Here is an 18,422-nt window from a genome sequence, read left to right as displayed (position 1 = left end):
CTGCAGAATGCTGTGGTAGCCATGCTGGTTAAGTGTGCCTTGAATTCTAGTAGGTGAACGGATGATCTCCACATAGGTGGTTCCCACCGTGAAGCATGGAGGAGGAGGTGTGATGGTGTGGGGGTGCTTTGCTGGTGATACTGTCAATTATTTATTTAGAATTCAAGGCACACTTAACCAGCATGGCTACCACAGCATTCTGCAGTGATACGCCATCCCATCTGGTTTGCGCTTAGTGAGACTATCATGTGTTTTTCAACAGGACAATGACCCAACACACCTGGCCACCACAATCACCCGACCTCAACCCAATTGAGATGGTTTGGGATGAGTTGGACCGCAGAGTGAAATTCTTCCAAATATAAAATATATTTTGATTTGTTTAACACTTTTTTGGTTACCACGTGATTACATATGTGTTATTTCATAGTTCCGATGTCTTCACTATTAATCTACAATGTAGAAAATAATAATAATAAAGAAAAACCCTTGAATGAGTAGGTGTGGCCAAACTTTTGACTGGTACTGTATATAAAAACATTTTCCTTCAAGTATAATGTTTTATATTACTGATGTTACTGTCCCCACTACAAGAACAAAAAATACTTAAATACATGTCATTTTGTCCTTGAAACATTTAATTTAAATACTGTAGAATTACATTCACTCCTATGGAGGACTTCTTCTACTGGGTAGTGCAAATATGGCCGACCGTTGGCTTCAAAGCCTCTCAATGGCCGATACATAGCATCAGCAATCCAGGGTTTATATACATCATTGTTAATAATACTGCCCCCTCTCTGCTCTTCTGTGGGGGAGCAGAACATTGAGGCCTCAGACCATATGTTAGGCTCCCGAGTGGCGCAGTGGTCTACGGCACTGTATCTCAGTGCAAGAGGAGTCTCTGCAGTCCCTGGTTCAAATCCAGGCTGCATCACATCTGGTTGTGATTGCGAGTCCCATAGGGCGGTGCAACATTGGCCCAGTGTTGTCTGGGGTAGGCTGTCATTGTAAATAAGAATTTGTTCTTAACTGACTTGCCTAGTTTAAATAAAGGTTATATATTTTTTTGTTAATATAGAGCCGGTCAGCAGGAGAATAAATAACATCCTACACCTCATCCACCAGCATGTGCTCTTAGAAAAAGGGGTTCTAAAAGGGTTTTACCTGGAACCAAAAAGGGTTCTTCAAAGGGTTCTCCTATGAGGACAGACGAAGAACGCTTTAAGGTTCTAGATTAGGGATAGACAATCGTGGTCCTGGAGGGCCGCAGGCACTTCATGTTTTTGATTTGACCAACCTGGAAGGAACAGGTGGGTGGAATTTAGGCTAATCACTGAACTGATCAATTAGCTCAGTTGGCCAGGTGTGGTGGCTAGTTGGAACAACATCCTGCAGTACCTGCGGAACTCTAGGAACAGGGTTCTAGATGGCACCTTTTTTTCTATGAGTGAAGTGACCAGAGACCACCTCTTTAGCCTCTTCAGCCTAGTAACCATTTTAAGGAGCCTCAGGCAATGGTTGCTATGTTTGATACATGCATTACATCACACACATATTGTGTATGTAGCTATGCACTGAATATGGCGGAGGTCCCAAATGTGATATTGATTCAAATATCTATTTTGCTACATAACCAGTACAGTATGATATAAACTTGCCATCTTTTTAACAATGATCTCTTCCTGTTCTCACTCCAGGTGTAACCTCGTAGAAGGTATCGACAATCAGTACATCAGAAGTTGCCTGTATGACCCAAAGACGTCCCCATTGTGTCCCATTTTCAGACTGGGTGACTTGGTACAGCTGTCTGGCTTCAACTTCGCCGCCATAGCCAAAGTGGTGAGCAATATGCTATTATATTTATGAGTAAAGGGGGTTTGCAAGTACCTGTCAGTCCGTGTATGGTTGTGTTTTTTTTGGTGTAATGAGGTATGAGGGTGGTGTTATTGGAAACGAGGTATGATGATGATGGTGGTGTTTTTGGTAATGAGGTATGATAATGGTGTTATTGGTAACTAGGTATGATGATGGTGTTATTGGTAACTAGGTATGATGATGGTGTTATTGGTAACGAGGTATGATGATTGGTGTTATTGGCAACGAGGTATGATGATGGTGTTATTGGTAACGAGGTATGATGGTGGTGTTATTGGTAACGAGGTATGATGGTGTTATTGGTAACTAGGTATGATGGTGGTGTTATTGGTAACGAGGTATGATGGTGGTTGTGTTATTGGCAACGAGGTATGAAGGTGGTGTGATTGGTAACGAGGTATGATAATGGTGTCATTGGTAACGAGGTATGATTATGGTGATGGTGTGATTGGTAACGAGGTATAATAATGGTATTATTGGTAACGAGTTATGAAGGTGGTGTTATTGGTAACGAGGTATGATGGTGGTGTTATTGGCAACGAGGTATGATGGTGGTTGTGTTATTGGCAACGAGGTATGATGATGGTGGTTGTGTTATTGATAACGAGGTATGATGATGGTGGTTGTGTTATTGATAACGAGGTATGATGATGGTGGTTGTGTTATTGATAACCAGGTATGATGATGGTGGTTGTGTTATTGATAACGAGGTATGATGGTGGTTGTGTTATTGGTAACCAGGTATGATGATGGTGGTTGTGTTATTGATAACGAGGTATGATGATGGTGGTTGTGTTATTGGTAACCAGGTATGATGATGGTGGTTGTGTTATTGGTAACCAGGTATGATGGTGGTTGTGTTATTGATAACGAGGTATGATGATGGTGGTTGTGTTATTGATAACGAGGTATGATGATGGTGGTTGTGTTATTGGTAACCAGGTATGATGATGGTGGTTGTGTTATTGGTAACCAGGTATGATGGTGGTTGTGCTATTGGTAACCAGGTATGATGATGGTGGTGTTATTGGTAACCAGGTATGATGATGGTGGTTGTGTTATTGATAACGAGGTATGATATTGGTGTTATTGGTAACGAGGTATGATGGTAGTGTTATTGGTAACGAGGTATGATGGTGGTGAGGTATGATGGTGGTGTTATTGGCAACGAGGTATGATGGTGGTTGTGTGATTGGTAACGAGGTATGATGGTGGTTGTGTGATTGGTAACGAGGTATAATAATGGTATTATTGGTAACGAGGTATGAAGGTGGTGTTATTGGTAAGAGGTATGATGGTGTTATTGCAACGAGGTATGAGAGTGGTGTTATTGGTAATGAGGTATGATGGTGGTGTTATTGGTAACGAGGTATGATTATGGTGATGGTGTGATTGGTAACGAGGTATAATAATGGTATTATTGGTAACGAGTTATGAAGGTGGTGTTATTGGTAACGAGGTATGATGGTGGTGTTATTGGTAACGAGGTATGGTGGTGTTATTGGTAACGAGGTATGATGGTGGTGTTATTGGTAACGAGGTATGAAGGTGGTGTTATTGGTAACGAGGTATGATGGTGGTGGTATTGGTAACGAGGTATGCTCTGTCAAAGGTCATTTCTGAGTGAAAGCTTAGTGGAACACTGAAATTACAACTGATTTAAAAAGTGTTCGAAGACATTTTGGTGCTATTGGTGCCTCCATTGACTGGATGTTGTTGATGGTATTGTGCTGTTTGGGGTTAGTGGTTCCATCGTTGACTGGATGTATTGATTGATCTGACAGGGTGGGGCGATTGGTATCATTATTGACTGGACCTGTAACCTGGACCATGACCAGTCAGACTGTAAACCGATCTACTCCTTCCACGGTCTCTATGGAAACCCCGACGAGACGGACACGGCCAGAGCATCTGTGGGATACAACTTCAGGTACATAAAGCATCTGCCACGTACGGGCTGTATGGTCTCGTCGTTAGTGCTGCAGATCCTGGCACAAATGTGTATCAGAGTCAGCATGGGTTTGAAATACAACTTACTGCCCTTCTGACTCGCAATCTCTTCTACATTTCCTGTCCTATCTCAATAAATCATTTAACAAAGTATTTATTGATAATTCTTGTAAGGGCCACTTTCTTATTGTAAATTCAAAAAGCCTTTTCTGAGTTAAGATTCTACATAAATGAAAGAAAAACACTTAGAAAGGGGTCGTGTTAACCATGGGGGTCGTGTTAACCATTGGGGGTCGTGTTAGCCATGGGGGTCGTGTTAGCCATTGGGGGTCGTGTTAGCCATGGGGGTCGTGTTAGCCATTGGGGTTGTGTTAACCATTGGGGGTCGTGTTAGCCATGGGGGTTGTGTTAGCCATGGGGGTCGTGTTAGCCATGGGGGTCGTGTTAGCCATGGGGGTCGTGTTAGCCATTGGGGTTGTGTTAACCATTGGGGGTCGTGTTAGCCATGGGGGTCGTGTTAGCCATGGGGGTCGTGTTAGCCATGGGGGTCGTGTTAACCATTGGGGGTCGTGGTAACCATTGGGGTCGTGGTAACCATTGGGGGTTGTGTTAACCATTGGGGGTCGTGTTAGCCATGGGGGTCGTGTTAGCCATGGGGGTCGTGTTAGCCATGGGGGTCGTGTTAACCATTGGGGGTCGTGGAAACCATTGGGGTCGTGGTAACCATTGGGGGTCGTGGTAACCATGCGACTAAGGAAATTACACTTCATTATACAGCTTACTCTTCTTAGTTGCATGGCTAGGGTCATGTGAAAGGCAGAAGAGAGATACAGATCTGAACACTAGCCTAGAGGCTGAAAAGTGTGTCTATATTTTGTGCTTTAGGTATGCAAAGCATTATATGGAGGACAAGCAGGAGAAAAGAACACTTCTGAAAGTGTTTGGGATTCGATTTGACATCATTGTTCGTTCAGTGGTAAGTTCATGAAGTTCATGATTGCGATCCTTGTAATGTTCCAGACAGTGTTTTTGAATTCCTCCCTTAAGACTGTAGATTAAAAAGTTTAAAGATTGTTGATGTTATTGTTATTTTCCAGGCCACAAAATTTGATATCATTCCAACACTAACAGCTATAGGATCTGGTGTTGGAATCTTTGGAGTGGTGAGTCTTTCAATACTACACATCCTACCTAATACTACACGTCCTACCTAATACTACCCATCCTACCTAATACTACACGTCCTACCTAATACTACCCGTCCTGTCTAATACTACCCATCCTGTCTAATACTACACATTCTACCTAATACTACATGTCCTACCTAATACTACACATTCTATCTAATACTACACATCCTATCTAATCCTGTCTAATACTACACATACTACCTAATACTACACATCCTATCTAATCCTGTCTAATACTACACGTCCTACCTAATACTACACGTCCTACCTGATACTACCCGTCCTACCTGATACTACCCGTTCTACCTGATACTACCCGTCCTACCTGATACTACCCGTCCTACCTGATACTACCCGTCCTGTCTAATAGTACACGTCCTGTCTAATAGTACACGTCCTGTCTAATACTACACGTCCTGTCTAATACTACACGTCCTACCTGATACTACCCATCCTGTCTAATACTACACGTACTATCTAATACTACACGTACTGTCTAATACTACACATCCTATCTGACACTGCAAAACATACAGAATCTCCAGTAGCCTACTGTATATCTCTTAAACAGCTTGTATAGAAATAGACTAAACAAATATGTTTATCTATTAAACAATGTGATGGAGGTAGTTGTGATCACAGCTCTAATTGTGCTGTTTCCAAAGGCGACTGTAGTATGTGATCTGATTCTCCTGTATCTACTGCCCAAGAGGGAATTCTACAACAACATGAAATTCAAGGTCACTGAAACGATGGAGAAGGTGAGTTTACATCAAACTGTTGCGTAACATCCAGTTTAAACACCAGGTGGCAGCAAAGAGGCATTTCTTTTATTATTAAATAGTTGTGCAGATAACTGGGAAGACAGATCCTCAGGACACACGATAATTTACCCAACAGTTCATGTGTTGTCTCTCTAAGAAATATGTAATAATAATAATTTGCTCCTCCTTTGCGGAAGGCTACTGTGTCCCACTTTATTTTTAATACGCATCAGTTTTAGTACGCATCACCGCATCCTGTATCAAAAGGTTGACTGGTCCTCATTTAAGCCCCGTAGATTTGTATTTATTTTATATGAACCTTTATTTAACTAGGCAAGTCAGTTAAGAACAAATTCTTATTTACAATGAATACCAAAAGGCCTCCTGTGGGGATGGGGGCTGGGATTAAAAATAAAATGTTTTATAAAATATAAATATAGGACAAAACACACATCACGACAAGAGTGACAACACTACATAAAGAGAGAACTAAGACCACACAAAACATGTTACAAACATTATTTGGCACAGACAACAGCACAAAGGGCAAGAAGGTAGAGACAACAACACATCACACAAAGCAGCCACAACTGTCAGTAAGAGTGTCCATGATTGAGTCTTTGAATGAAGAGATTGAGATAAAACTGTTCAGTTTGAGTGTTTGTTGCAGCTTGTTCCAGTCGCTAGCTGCAGCGAACTGAAAAGACGAGTGACCCAGGGATGTGTGTGCTTTGGGGACCTTTAACAGAATGTGACTGGCATCACATCATGATTCACATTTCCCTTTTTGTTTACAAAGCTCTACTACACAAGCTTCCAACTTACCTAACTTCCTTGTTGAAGTATAAAAACATGAGATACCGAACCTGTTCACAGGATTGGTTAATGCTTGAGGTTCCTTAGGTCTCCACCGAATGAGATAAATCTGCCTTAGTTTTTAATGCCCCCAATTTTCAGAATAACCTGCAGAACTCACAGCGTCTTGATTCCCTGGTGCCACTAGGGCAGTTTGGGAGTCCAATGTTGAATTTGTTAAATGAGATTTGCATTTGTTTAGGTCAAATGTAAAAATGCATTTTGGTGTTTTTTGGAAAATTGTAACCTGTAGTTTATATACATTTTTAATTGGAAGGTTTGTGTTGAATATGTTGTCCTCAGGGCACCATTTGAAAATGAGACCCTGGTCTCAGACTCCCCTGATAATAAAAAACAACAATTTCATGGTCACTAATAGATGATCTATACATGCTCAAACTACTAGCAAACTATGGGGGAATCTCAATCGGATTGGCTCGATTCCTCCTTTTGAAAAAGGTCAGAGAGAGGAGGCGAGGAGAGGAAACATGGCTATAAATGCACTTGTATGAAATGACACACCTTCTCCACGAGCGCGTCATTAGGCAAATGACGTTTACAGAGGACGAATTCCGAAATACACGTGGGTCGTAGTTGAATTGTGGTGGCATTTGCATATTTTGCGTATGCATGCATGAACAACTATTTATAATGACAAACAGTTGTGCATCATACATATTTTTGTTTATATTGAACTGTGTATCAATAACAAAACAGTTTTATGCATTGTTTAAAGTAAATTTGCTTGTCCCAGCAGTGACACCAGTAGGGTTGTGGTGACATGTTTTTTGAATTTAGAGATATCTATTATTTTGAATGCTAGAAAGTAAACAAAAGTATTTAATATATTGTATAGAACAATAATACAATTCTATTAAAAAACTTACTTCATGAAAATAAGTCCACATCTATACGCATGATCATTTATTTCCCTGATCTACCTTTTGTCATTGAAATGCTGTCTGATTGTGTGGATGTGTTCATACAAATGTAAAGATATTTACATTCACAGCCCTGATTGGCGGATAGGATTGTCTAAACCCTACCCTGCTTACCCCTTCAAAGTAGGAGGATACATATGCAAATAAAATATGTCTGGTCATTGGTCAGAATAATCCGATCCGATTGTGATGTCATACTGTGGGCCAAAACTCCATACCACCTGAACAAGCTGGGGGCTCTTACACTAAAAGGGCATTATCATCATTTTAACAATTTCAGTGTGGAAATCTCATTAAAAAAAACGTCATCTGAGAGGGGTCTATATTAAAGAATTCCATTGATCATTTTCTGTATCTAAATACAGGGTGTCATTGGTGTTACTCAATTTAAATGAAGGGAAATTAAATTGTGAACGAAATGATTAATCATATCACTTTAGTAAATTATTTGTAAATGGTGACCTTAGATTTGAGCATCTGTGGCCTTCAATTAAGAAAATACAAAATTACCAAAAATGTGTCATTGGTGTTACCATCCTTGGTGTTACTTCTGGTGGCATAATGTTATCATAATGTTCACATTTAAAGTCATTAAAGTGCCATATTAGTTGATTTGAAATGGGAAGATAGATGTATCCAAATTTAAATAGATACAAATATAGAAAAATGAAGTACATCTTTCCAAAATGACATGCCTTAATGCCATCGCAATTCAAGAACAACCCATGTGTAAAGCGTTAAAAACAAATGTAACTAGTTGAGCTAGACATTTTATAGATGAAAAGCATGTGTGTGCATTTCCTACCGAGAAAACAGCTGATTCAAAACTCTTCCCCGGTAGCGTACACCAATTGAGGAGAGAAGAGAAAACTGTTCACCTGTTAACGAATTGACACTCTCCTACATAAGCATTTCCCTGTGCCGTTTACACTTGCTGTATCCTGTGCATGTGACCAAGAAACTTAGATTTTATTTGATACATTTGATGACCACTTTTCTGGGTTGGAGAGGAGAGGGGCAGACTTTTTACCCAATTGAGAATCTCCCGATCAACTGAAACTCTGTTGATATGCAACCGCTTGGATGTGGACATCAAATGTTATTGGTCACATACACATATTTAGCAGATGTTATTGGTCACATATTTATCTGATGTTATTGGTCACATATTTATCTGATGTTATTGGTCACATACACATATTTATCTGATGTTATTGGTTACATACACATATTTAGCAGATGTTATTGCGGGTGTAGCGAAATGCTTGTGTTTCTAGCTCCGACACTGCAGCAATATCTAAAAGTAATATCTAACAAATTACACAACATATACCCAATACACACAAATCTAAAAGTAAAAGAACAGAATTAAAAAATATATAAATATTAGGATGAGCAATGTCAGAGTGGCATTGACTAAAATACAGTAGAATAGAATACAGTATATACATATGAGTAAAGCAGTATGTAAACATTATTAAAGTTACTAGTATTCCATTATTAAAGTGGCCTGTGATTCCATGTCTATGTATTTTCCCCTGGCAGCAGCCTCTAAGGTGCAGGGTTGAGTAGCTGGGTGGTAGCCGGCTAGTGATGGTTGTTTAACATGAAGTTAGGTTTAGGGTTGTGGTTAGAGTTTAATCAGGATGTGGACATGAAGCTAGGTTTAGGGTTGTGGTTGAGGCTAGAGTTGAATCAGGATGTGGACATGAAGCTAGGTTTAGGGTTGTGGTTGAGGCTAGAGTTGAATCAGGATGTGGACATGAAGCTAGGTTTAGGGTTGTGGTTGAGGCTAGAGTTGAATCGGGATGTGGACATGAAGCTAGGTTTAGGGTTGTGGTTGAGGCTAGAGTTGAATCGGGATGTGGACATGAAGCTAGGTTTAGGGTTGTGGTTAGAGTTTAATCAGGATGTGGACATGAAGCTAGGTTTAGGGTTGTGGTTGAGGCTAGAGTTGAATCAGGATGTGGACATGAAGCTAGGTTTAGGGTTGTGGTTGAGGCTAGAGTTGAATCGGGATGTGGACATGAAGCTAGGTTTAGGGTTGTGGTTAGAGTTTAATCAGGATGTGGACATGAAGCTAGGTTTAGGGTTGTGGTTAGAGTTTAATCAGGATGTGGACATGAAGCTAGGTTTAGGGTTGTGGTTAGAGTTTAATCAGGATGTGGACATGAAGCTAGGTTTAGGGTTGTGGCTAGAGTTGAATCAGGATGTGGACATGAAGCTAGGTTTAGGGTTGTGGTTGTGGCTAGAGTTGAATCAGGATGTGGACATGAAGCTAGGTTTAGGGTTGTGGTTAGAGTTTAATCAGGATGTGGACATGAAGCTAGGTTTAGGGTTGTGGTTGTGGCTAGAGTTGAATCAGGATGTGGACATGAAGCTAGGTTTAGGGTTGTGGTTGTGGTTGTGGCTAGAGTTGAATCAGGATGTGGACATGAAGCTAGGTTTAGGGTTGTGGTTGAGGCTAGAGTTGAATCAGGATGTGGACATGAAGCTAGGTTTAGGGTTGTGGTTGTGGCTAGAGTTGAATCAGGATGTGGACATGAAGCTAGGTTTAGGGTTGTGGTTGAGGCTAGAGTTGAATCAGGATGTGGACATGAAGCTAGGTTTAGGGTTGTGGTTGAGGCTAGAGTTGAATCAGGATGTGGACATGAAGCTAGGTTTAGGGTTGTGGTTGTGGCTAGAGTTGAATCAGGATGTGGACATGAAGCTAGGTTTAGGGTTGTGGTTGAGGCTAGAGTTGAATCAGGATGTGGACATGAAGATGGAGTTAGGGTTGAGGCTAGGGTTAGGAATGAGCTGGGATACGGGACATGAATCTGGGGTTGAAGTTAGGGTTAATGGTTAGTTAGTTGACAATTGAACATCTATAAACCATCTATTGGGGACTATCCAAATAAGATGTTGTCCAAAGCAGTGTTTATTTTCATCCCAGTCTTTAGTGGGAGCACGCCTTTTAGCAAATTCAAACTCCAACTGACACTCTGTTCTTAAAGAGTAAAGACAATATCCCTTGAAAAACAGAGATGCAAATCTCAATGTGTCTTGTCTGGTTAAATAAAGGAAAAAACAATAGTTTGGAATATTATTTACCTTCATCTTCATTTAATACATACATACACTCAAACCATACAAAGTAAATATGTTTAAAATACATTAGTTGAGAGTGTAATACTGGTTTCAAACAAGTGAAACAGAAGATGGTCAGATACAAAATGGATCAATATAAGTCTGTCTGTCTTTCAGGAACCTTTAGATGAGTTCAAGTCTGAAAAAGAAGTATCCAAGGTAAGCACATAGTGTGTGTGTGTGTTTACGTCATACACCAGTTATCACCTTTTAAACGGTTTAATGTTTGTGGTTAAAGTGGGTGAAAGGCCAACACATATGTATTGTGGTGTAGCATGTCATTGATGTCTTCTTGGCCACACAGAAGCATTCAGAAGAGGTTCTAGTGCATCATGAGGCACCGCTGTCAGAGACTTAGCCCTACAGCAGCTGCCTGGATCAGCTCAGTCTTAAGGTTTGTGTTGACTGGTGTGGGTCCTCTGGTTTGTGTTGGAATACTTAAAAAAAAAATCCTCTTTCCCTCCCTTCCTGAACTACAGTCTGATTTGACATGACTTGATCAGGGGACAGCTATCTGACTGTGCTCAGCCAATAGAAGGGACGAAGGAAGGATGAATGTATTCCAACATGGCCCAGAAGAAACACATTGGTGAACCACATAAGCATGTTTAACTATTGGTGGGGAATCGATTAAGAGGAGTTCAATACATGTTGCATCTGACACAGTTATTGCCTGATGTGCACACTGTAATCTACCCCCCCCCCCCCCCCCCCCCGTAGGCGATGTTGCGTGTTTTTTAAGGAGTCCGGGTTTGTGTTCCTCTCCTACAGGAGTGATTCAGCAGAGCGGTTCTGACTCCTGGGCTCCAGTAACAGGTGGCTGCCACTCCAACACACTGACTCCAGACTGCACTGAGACATGTACATTCTTAAACAATAAAACAAGTGTGATGCCTGTGTCCACTCTCCTGCTCTATGATTCAACTGCTATTTATTGCCTTCAAATCATGTCAACAGACCTCAAACAATGTTCTCAGTTTAGGAGATTTGTTTTGTATTTTATTTTACCTTTATTGAACTAGGCAAGTCAGAACAAATTATTATTTACAATGGTGGCCTAGGAACAGTGGGTTAACTGCCTTGTTCAGGGACAGAACGACAGATTTTTACCTTGTCAGCTCAGGGATTCAATCTAGCAACTTTTCGGTTACTGGCCCAACACTCTAACCACTAGACTACCTGCACCCCCACGCTCTAACCACTAGGCTACCTGCCCCCCCACGCTCTAACCACTAGACTACCTGCCCCCCCACGCTCTAACCATTAGGCTACCTACCCCCCTACACTCTAACCACTAGGCTACCTGCCACCCCTACACTCTAACCACTAGGCTACCTACCACCCCTACACTCTAACCACTAGGCTCCCTACCCCCCCTACACTCTAACCATTAGGCTACCTACCCCCCCTACACTCTAACCACTAGGCTACCTGCCACCCCTACACTCTAACCACTAGGCTACCTGCCACCCCTACACTCTAACCACTAGGCTACCTGCCCCCCCCCTACACTCTAACCACTAGACTACCTACCACCCCTACACTCTAACCACTAGACTACCTGCCCCCCCTACACTCTAACCACTAGGCTACCTGCCACCCCTACACTCTAACCCCACACTCTAACCACTAGGCTACCTGCACCCCCACGCTCTAACCACTAGACTACCTACCCCCCCCTACACTCTAACCACTAGGCTACCTACCCCCCTACACTCTAACCACTAGACTACCTACCCCCCTACACTCTAACCACTAGACTACCTGACGCCCCTACACTCTAACCACTAGACTACCTCCCCTACACTCTAACCACTAGACTACCTACCCCCCCTACACTCTAACCACTAGACTACCTACCTAGTGGTTAGAGTGTAGGGGGGCTACACTCTAACCACTAGGCTACCTGCCCCCCCACGCTCTAACCACTAGGCTACCTGCCCCCCCACGCTCTAACCACTAGGCTACCTGCCCCCCCACGCTCTGACCACTAGACTACCTGCCACCCCTACACTCTAACCACTAGACTACCTGCCCCCCCTACGCTCTAACCACTAGGCTACCTGCCACCCCTACACTCTAACCACTAGGCTACCTGCCACCCCTACGCTCTAACCACTAGGCTACCTGCCACCCCTACACTCTAACCACTAGGCTACCTGCCACCCCTACACTCTAACCACTACGCTACCTGCCACCCCTACACTCTAACCACTAGGCTACCTGCCCCCCCCCTACACTCTAACCACTAGGCTACCTGCCCCCCCTACGCTCTAACCACTAGACTACCTCCCCTACACTCAAACCACTAGACTACCTACCCCCCCTACACTCTAACCACTAGGCTACCTGCCACCCCTACACTCTAACCCTACACTCTAACTACTAGGCTACCTGCCACCCCACGCTCTAACCACTAGGCTACCTGCCCCCCCACGCTCTGACCACTAGACTACCTGCCCCCCCTACACTCTAACCACTAGACTACCTGCCCCCCCTACACTCTAACCACTAGGCTACCTGCCCCCCCTACGCTCTAACCACTAGGCTACCTGCCACCCCTACGCTCTAACCACTAGGCTACCTGCCCCCCCTACGCTCTAACCACTAGGCTACCTGCCACCCCTACACTCTAACCACTAGGCTACCTGCCACCCCTACACTCTAACCACTAGGCTACCTGCCACCCCTACACTCTAACCACTAGGCTACCTGCCCCCCCCTACACTCTAACGACTAGGATACCTGCCCCCCCCCTACACTCTAACCACTAGGCTACCTGCCCCCCCTACGCTCTAACCACTAGGCTACCTGCCACCCCTACACTCTAACCACTAGGCTACCTGCCACCCCTACACTCTAACCACTAGGCTACCTGCCACCCCTACACTCTAACCACTAGGCTACCTGCCACCCCTACACTCTAACCACTAGGCTACCTGCCACCCCTACACTCTAACCACTAGACTACCTGCCACCCCTACACTCTAACCACTAGGCTACCTGCCACCCCTACACTCTAACCACTAGGCTACCTACCACCCCTACACTCAAACCCTACACTCTAACCACTAGGCTACCTGCCACCCCTACACTCTAACCACTAGGCTACCTGCCCCCCCCTACACTCAAACCCTACACTCTAACCACTAGGCTACCTGCCCCCCCCCCTACACTCTAACCACTAGGCTACCTGCCCCCCCTACACTCTAACCACTAGACTACCCCCCCCTACACTCTAACCACTAGACTACCTACCCCCCCTACACTCTAACCACTAGACTACCTACCCCCCCTACACTCTAACCACTAGGCTACCTGCCCCCCCCTACACACTAACCACTAGGCTACCTGCCCCCCCCTACACTCTAACCACTAGGCTACCTGCCCCCCCTACACTCTAACCACTAGACTACCCCCCCCTACACTCTAACCACTAGACTACCTACCACCCCTACACTCTAACCACTAGGCTACCTGCCGAGATAGATAATTACGGCACATTCTTAAAGACAGCCACCCTCCTTTGTTTGTCTAATAATAATAATAATCAGGGGGACAGGGGGGACATGTCCCCCACCCCCCCCCCCCCCCCACATTCTGAAATTGCATTTATGTCCCCCCCTGTTTTATCATTGGAATGTGATACAAAACAAGGCATCGATGTGCTTTAGGACCATGCAGACGCCTCTGGGCGGTCGGGTAGGCTGGTTGCTGTCGGGTAGGCTGGTTGCTGTCGGGTAGGCTGGTTGCTGTCGGGTAGGCTGGTTGCTGTCGGGTAGACTGGTTGCTGCTCCGGTAGGCTGTTTTCTGCTCCGGTAGGCTGTTTTCTGCTCCGGTAGGCTGGTTGCTGTCGGGTAGGCTGTTTTCTGCTCCGGTAGGCTGGTTGCTGCTCCGGTAGGCTGGTTGCTGCTCCGGTAGGCTGGTTGCTGCTCCGGTAGGCTGGTTGCTGCTCCGGTAGACTGTTTTTCTGCTCCGGTAGACTGTTTTTCTGCTCCGGTAGACTGTTTTTCTGCTCCGGTAGACTGTTTTCTGCTCCGGTAGCCTGGTTGCTGTCCGGTAGCCTGGTTGCTGTCGGGTAGCCTGGTTGCTGTCGGGTAGCCTGGTTGCTGTCGGGTAGGCTGTTTTCTGCTCCGGTAGGCTGGTTGCTGCTCCGGTAGGCTGGTTACTGTCGGGTGGGCTGTTTGCTAAAACTAAAGTTGCGACCTTAAAAATAATAATACAGGTGCTGTTGAAGCGCTGTTCTCTCAATGTGTCAGAATTAGTACAATGTGTTAGTTTAGGGTTTGTTCATTAACTCAAAGAGTCATGCGTTTTTATAACACATTTGTTACCTTAAAGTACCCTGGTTTATTAACACATTCATAACTGTTTATAACACATTCGTTACCTTAAAACCGTGGTTCACTCAGAAACATTGTGAAACATCCTCTATTTTCTATGGGTATACATTTCTACACATTTTGTCATGGGGTGCAGGGAAAATGTTGCAGTTTTAAAGGTAATTTTCTTGGAATTCTATACATTTTGCCATCTAATGTGTATTCCTGTAGTATTTGAGTGACTCAAACATTACAACAAAATCTATGGGCTAAAGAAACGTTAGCTGACATGGGCTAGTTGATGTGGACAGTTTCTGACAGGTTGTAAATATCTCTCTAAGGTCTGTAATGACTGACATGACAAGATGAACTGATGATGTACTACCCAATATACTATAACAACTTTCAAAGAGTAAGTTGAAAGCCGGTTTCCAACCTCTTCCATCGGCACAGCACACACCATGTTGTCTTCTAGAAGCAGAAGAACAGGTGACTACTGGTGCGGGGTATTCCACTTTGAAATACTGTAATAATTACATATTTTTTTACCTTTATATCTTTCTCATCAAGTTTGTGATTGATACGCAAATTCAATAAAACATTCAGAGTTGAAGGTTGTACTCTTGCATATACTTTGACAGATTACTTACAAAAAAATACATTATTAAATTATTATGATATTTTTAATTATTTGATTATGTCTTGGTGTACAAAAAGCATGCAAAAAAAATAGCTTATTTATGTATTGGTACATATTTACATGGTAACAGTTGCATTCAGTACAGGTTTGCCATGCTTTTTCCCATTTATACCTGGTTCTAACATGCATCCTTATCTTGTCCTGTTTACACTTGTAAGATCTGATCCCAATCAGATCACAATGCATATTTTCTACAACCGTCTAAAAATGTGGGCACAATCAGAATGTGGACAACATCAGGACAACTGGCACGTTAGCACCAGGTATGAAAGAGGCAGAACAGTACAGACATCGAATAAACCCATTGAACAAATGACACCTTCAACACAGAGACCAGGACAATCACATATGATAAATGACACCTTCAACACAGACCAGGACAATCACATATGATAAATGACACCTTCAACACAGACCAGGACAATCACATATGATAAATGACACCTTCAACACAGAGACCAGGACAATCACATATGATAAATGACACCTTCAACACAGACCAGGACAATCACATATGATAAATGACACCTTCAACACAGACCAGGACAATCACATATGATAAATGACACCTTCAACACAGAGACCAGGACAATCACATATGATAAATGACACCTTTAACACAGACCAGGACAATCACATATGATAAATGACACCTTCAACACAGACCAGGACAATCACATATGATAAATGACACCTTCAACACAGACCAGGACAATCACATATGATAAATGACACCTTCAACACAGAGACCAGGACAATCACATATGATAAATGACACCTTCAACACAGAGACCAGGACAATCACATATGATAAATGATACCTTCAACACAGACCAGGACAATCACATATGATAAATGACAGCGATGCAAAAAAACAACGACCCTGCCCTCATCTTAACACTATGTACACTCCCGCCCACAGACCTCGATTAGATTCACTTCATCTCAACTCATGTTAACAGGTGTAGCTGGAGTGACAGACAGTAGTGTAGTGGTGTGACTGTGTCATAATGACATGGGCGTGTTAACAGGTGTAGCTGGAGTGACAGACAGTAGTGTAGTGGTGTGACTGTGTCATAATGACATGGGCGTGTTAACAGGTGTAGCTGGAATGACAGGCAGCAGTACAGAGTGCCGGCTAAAGGGGAAACGTGCAAAACTTTCATATTAATTAGCATAGACTGTGTCAGTATCACCAAGCTCAACTCCTAAGACAATGTACCTAATAGACAGAAGGAAAGAGCACCTGAGTGCATTTAGAATCAGGACACAACACTAAAGGGGGAATGGCAAGAATATTGCACTTCTGACATACATACCTGTACATACATACAGTACATACATACAGTACATACATACCTGTACATACATACCTGTATATACATACAGTGCATACATACAGTACATACATACAGTACATACATACAATACATACATACCTGTATATACATACAGTACATACATACAGTACATACATACCTGTATATACATACAGTACATACATACAGTACATACATACAGTACATACATACATTACATACATACAGTACATACATAAATACAGTACATACATACCTGTACATACATACAGTACATACATACAGTACATACATACAGTACATACATACCTGTATATACATACAGTGCATACATACAGTACATACATACCTGTATATACATACAGTACATACATACAGTACATACATACAGTACATACATACCTGTATATACATACAGTACATACATACATTACATACATACCTGTACATACATACCTGTACATACATAAAGTACATACATACCTGTACATACAAACAGTACATACATACCTGTACATACATACAGTACATACATACCTGTACATACATACAGTACATACATACAGTGCATACATACAGTACATACATACAGTACATACATACCTGTACATACATACAGTACATACATACAGTACATACATACAGTACATACATACCTGTACATACATACAGTACATACATACAGTACATACATACCTGTACATACATACAGTACATACATACAGTACATACATACCTGTATATACATACAGTGCATACATACAGTACATACATACAGTATATACATACAGTACATACAGTACAGTACATACATACCTGTACATACATACAGTACATACATACAGTACATACATACCTGTACATACATACCTGTACATACATACCTGTACATACATACAGTACATACATACAGTACATACATACAGTACATACATACAGTACATACATACCTGTACATACATACAGTACATACATACCTGTACATACATACAGTACATACATACCTGTACATACATACAGTACATACATACCTGTACATACATACAGTACATACATACCTGTACATAAATACGTACATACAGGTGAATACACATTAGACACTAATTAAGGTTCTTGTGCACTGCTCCACACAGACGTACAAAAAAAACTGTTTCACTTTAGCTTGTGCATCATCGTTCTTTTAGATGAAATGTCAGATAGTGACTTCTCATCCTGGTGGCAGACAGCTGGCTCACAGCCAGGTGCTGTCTTTGTTCTGATCCCAACAGCCCTTCAGTTACAAGTTAACCCACAGACTGACAGTTAACCCACAGACTGACAGTTAACCCACTGTCACGTCCTGACCATAGTAAGATGTTATTTTCCATGGTAGAG

General features: G+C 42.6%; 1 protein-coding gene across 3 annotated transcripts in view; it reads left to right on the top strand.

Annotated features, from left to right (window-relative positions):
* LOC106603936 (P2X purinoceptor 1) overlaps window positions 1-11,618 on the top strand; it is an 84,587-nt gene extending 72,969 nt beyond the window's left edge. For 2 of the 3 annotated variants that reach the window (XM_045717397.2, XM_014198190.3), the window contains exons 7-14: window positions 1,701-1,842; window positions 3,663-3,808; window positions 4,714-4,804; window positions 4,926-4,991; window positions 5,684-5,779; window positions 10,825-10,866; window positions 11,012-11,101; window positions 11,479-11,618. In XM_045717397.2, coding sequence (XP_045573353.1) covers window positions 1,701-1,842; window positions 3,663-3,808; window positions 4,714-4,804; window positions 4,926-4,991; window positions 5,684-5,779; window positions 10,825-10,866; window positions 11,012-11,065 — 637 coding nt within the window. In that variant the 3' untranslated portion in view covers window positions 11,066-11,101; window positions 11,479-11,618. The remainder of the gene's footprint in view (window positions 1-1,700; window positions 1,843-3,662; window positions 3,809-4,713; window positions 4,805-4,925; window positions 4,992-5,683; window positions 5,780-10,824; window positions 10,867-11,011; window positions 11,102-11,478) is intronic. The other variant, XM_082974772.1, reaches the window with a different exon arrangement.
* The last annotated feature ends 6,804 nt before the right edge of the window (window positions 11,619-18,422 follow it).

This window comes from Salmo salar, chromosome 04, assembly GCF_965601325.2.
Source record: "Salmo salar chromosome 04, fSalSal1, whole genome shotgun sequence".
NCBI lineage: Eukaryota > Metazoa > Chordata > Actinopteri > Salmoniformes > Salmonidae > Salmo > Salmo salar.
The sequence above is the reverse complement of the archived record's forward strand: the minus strand, read 5'-3'. Positions and strand labels throughout refer to the sequence as shown.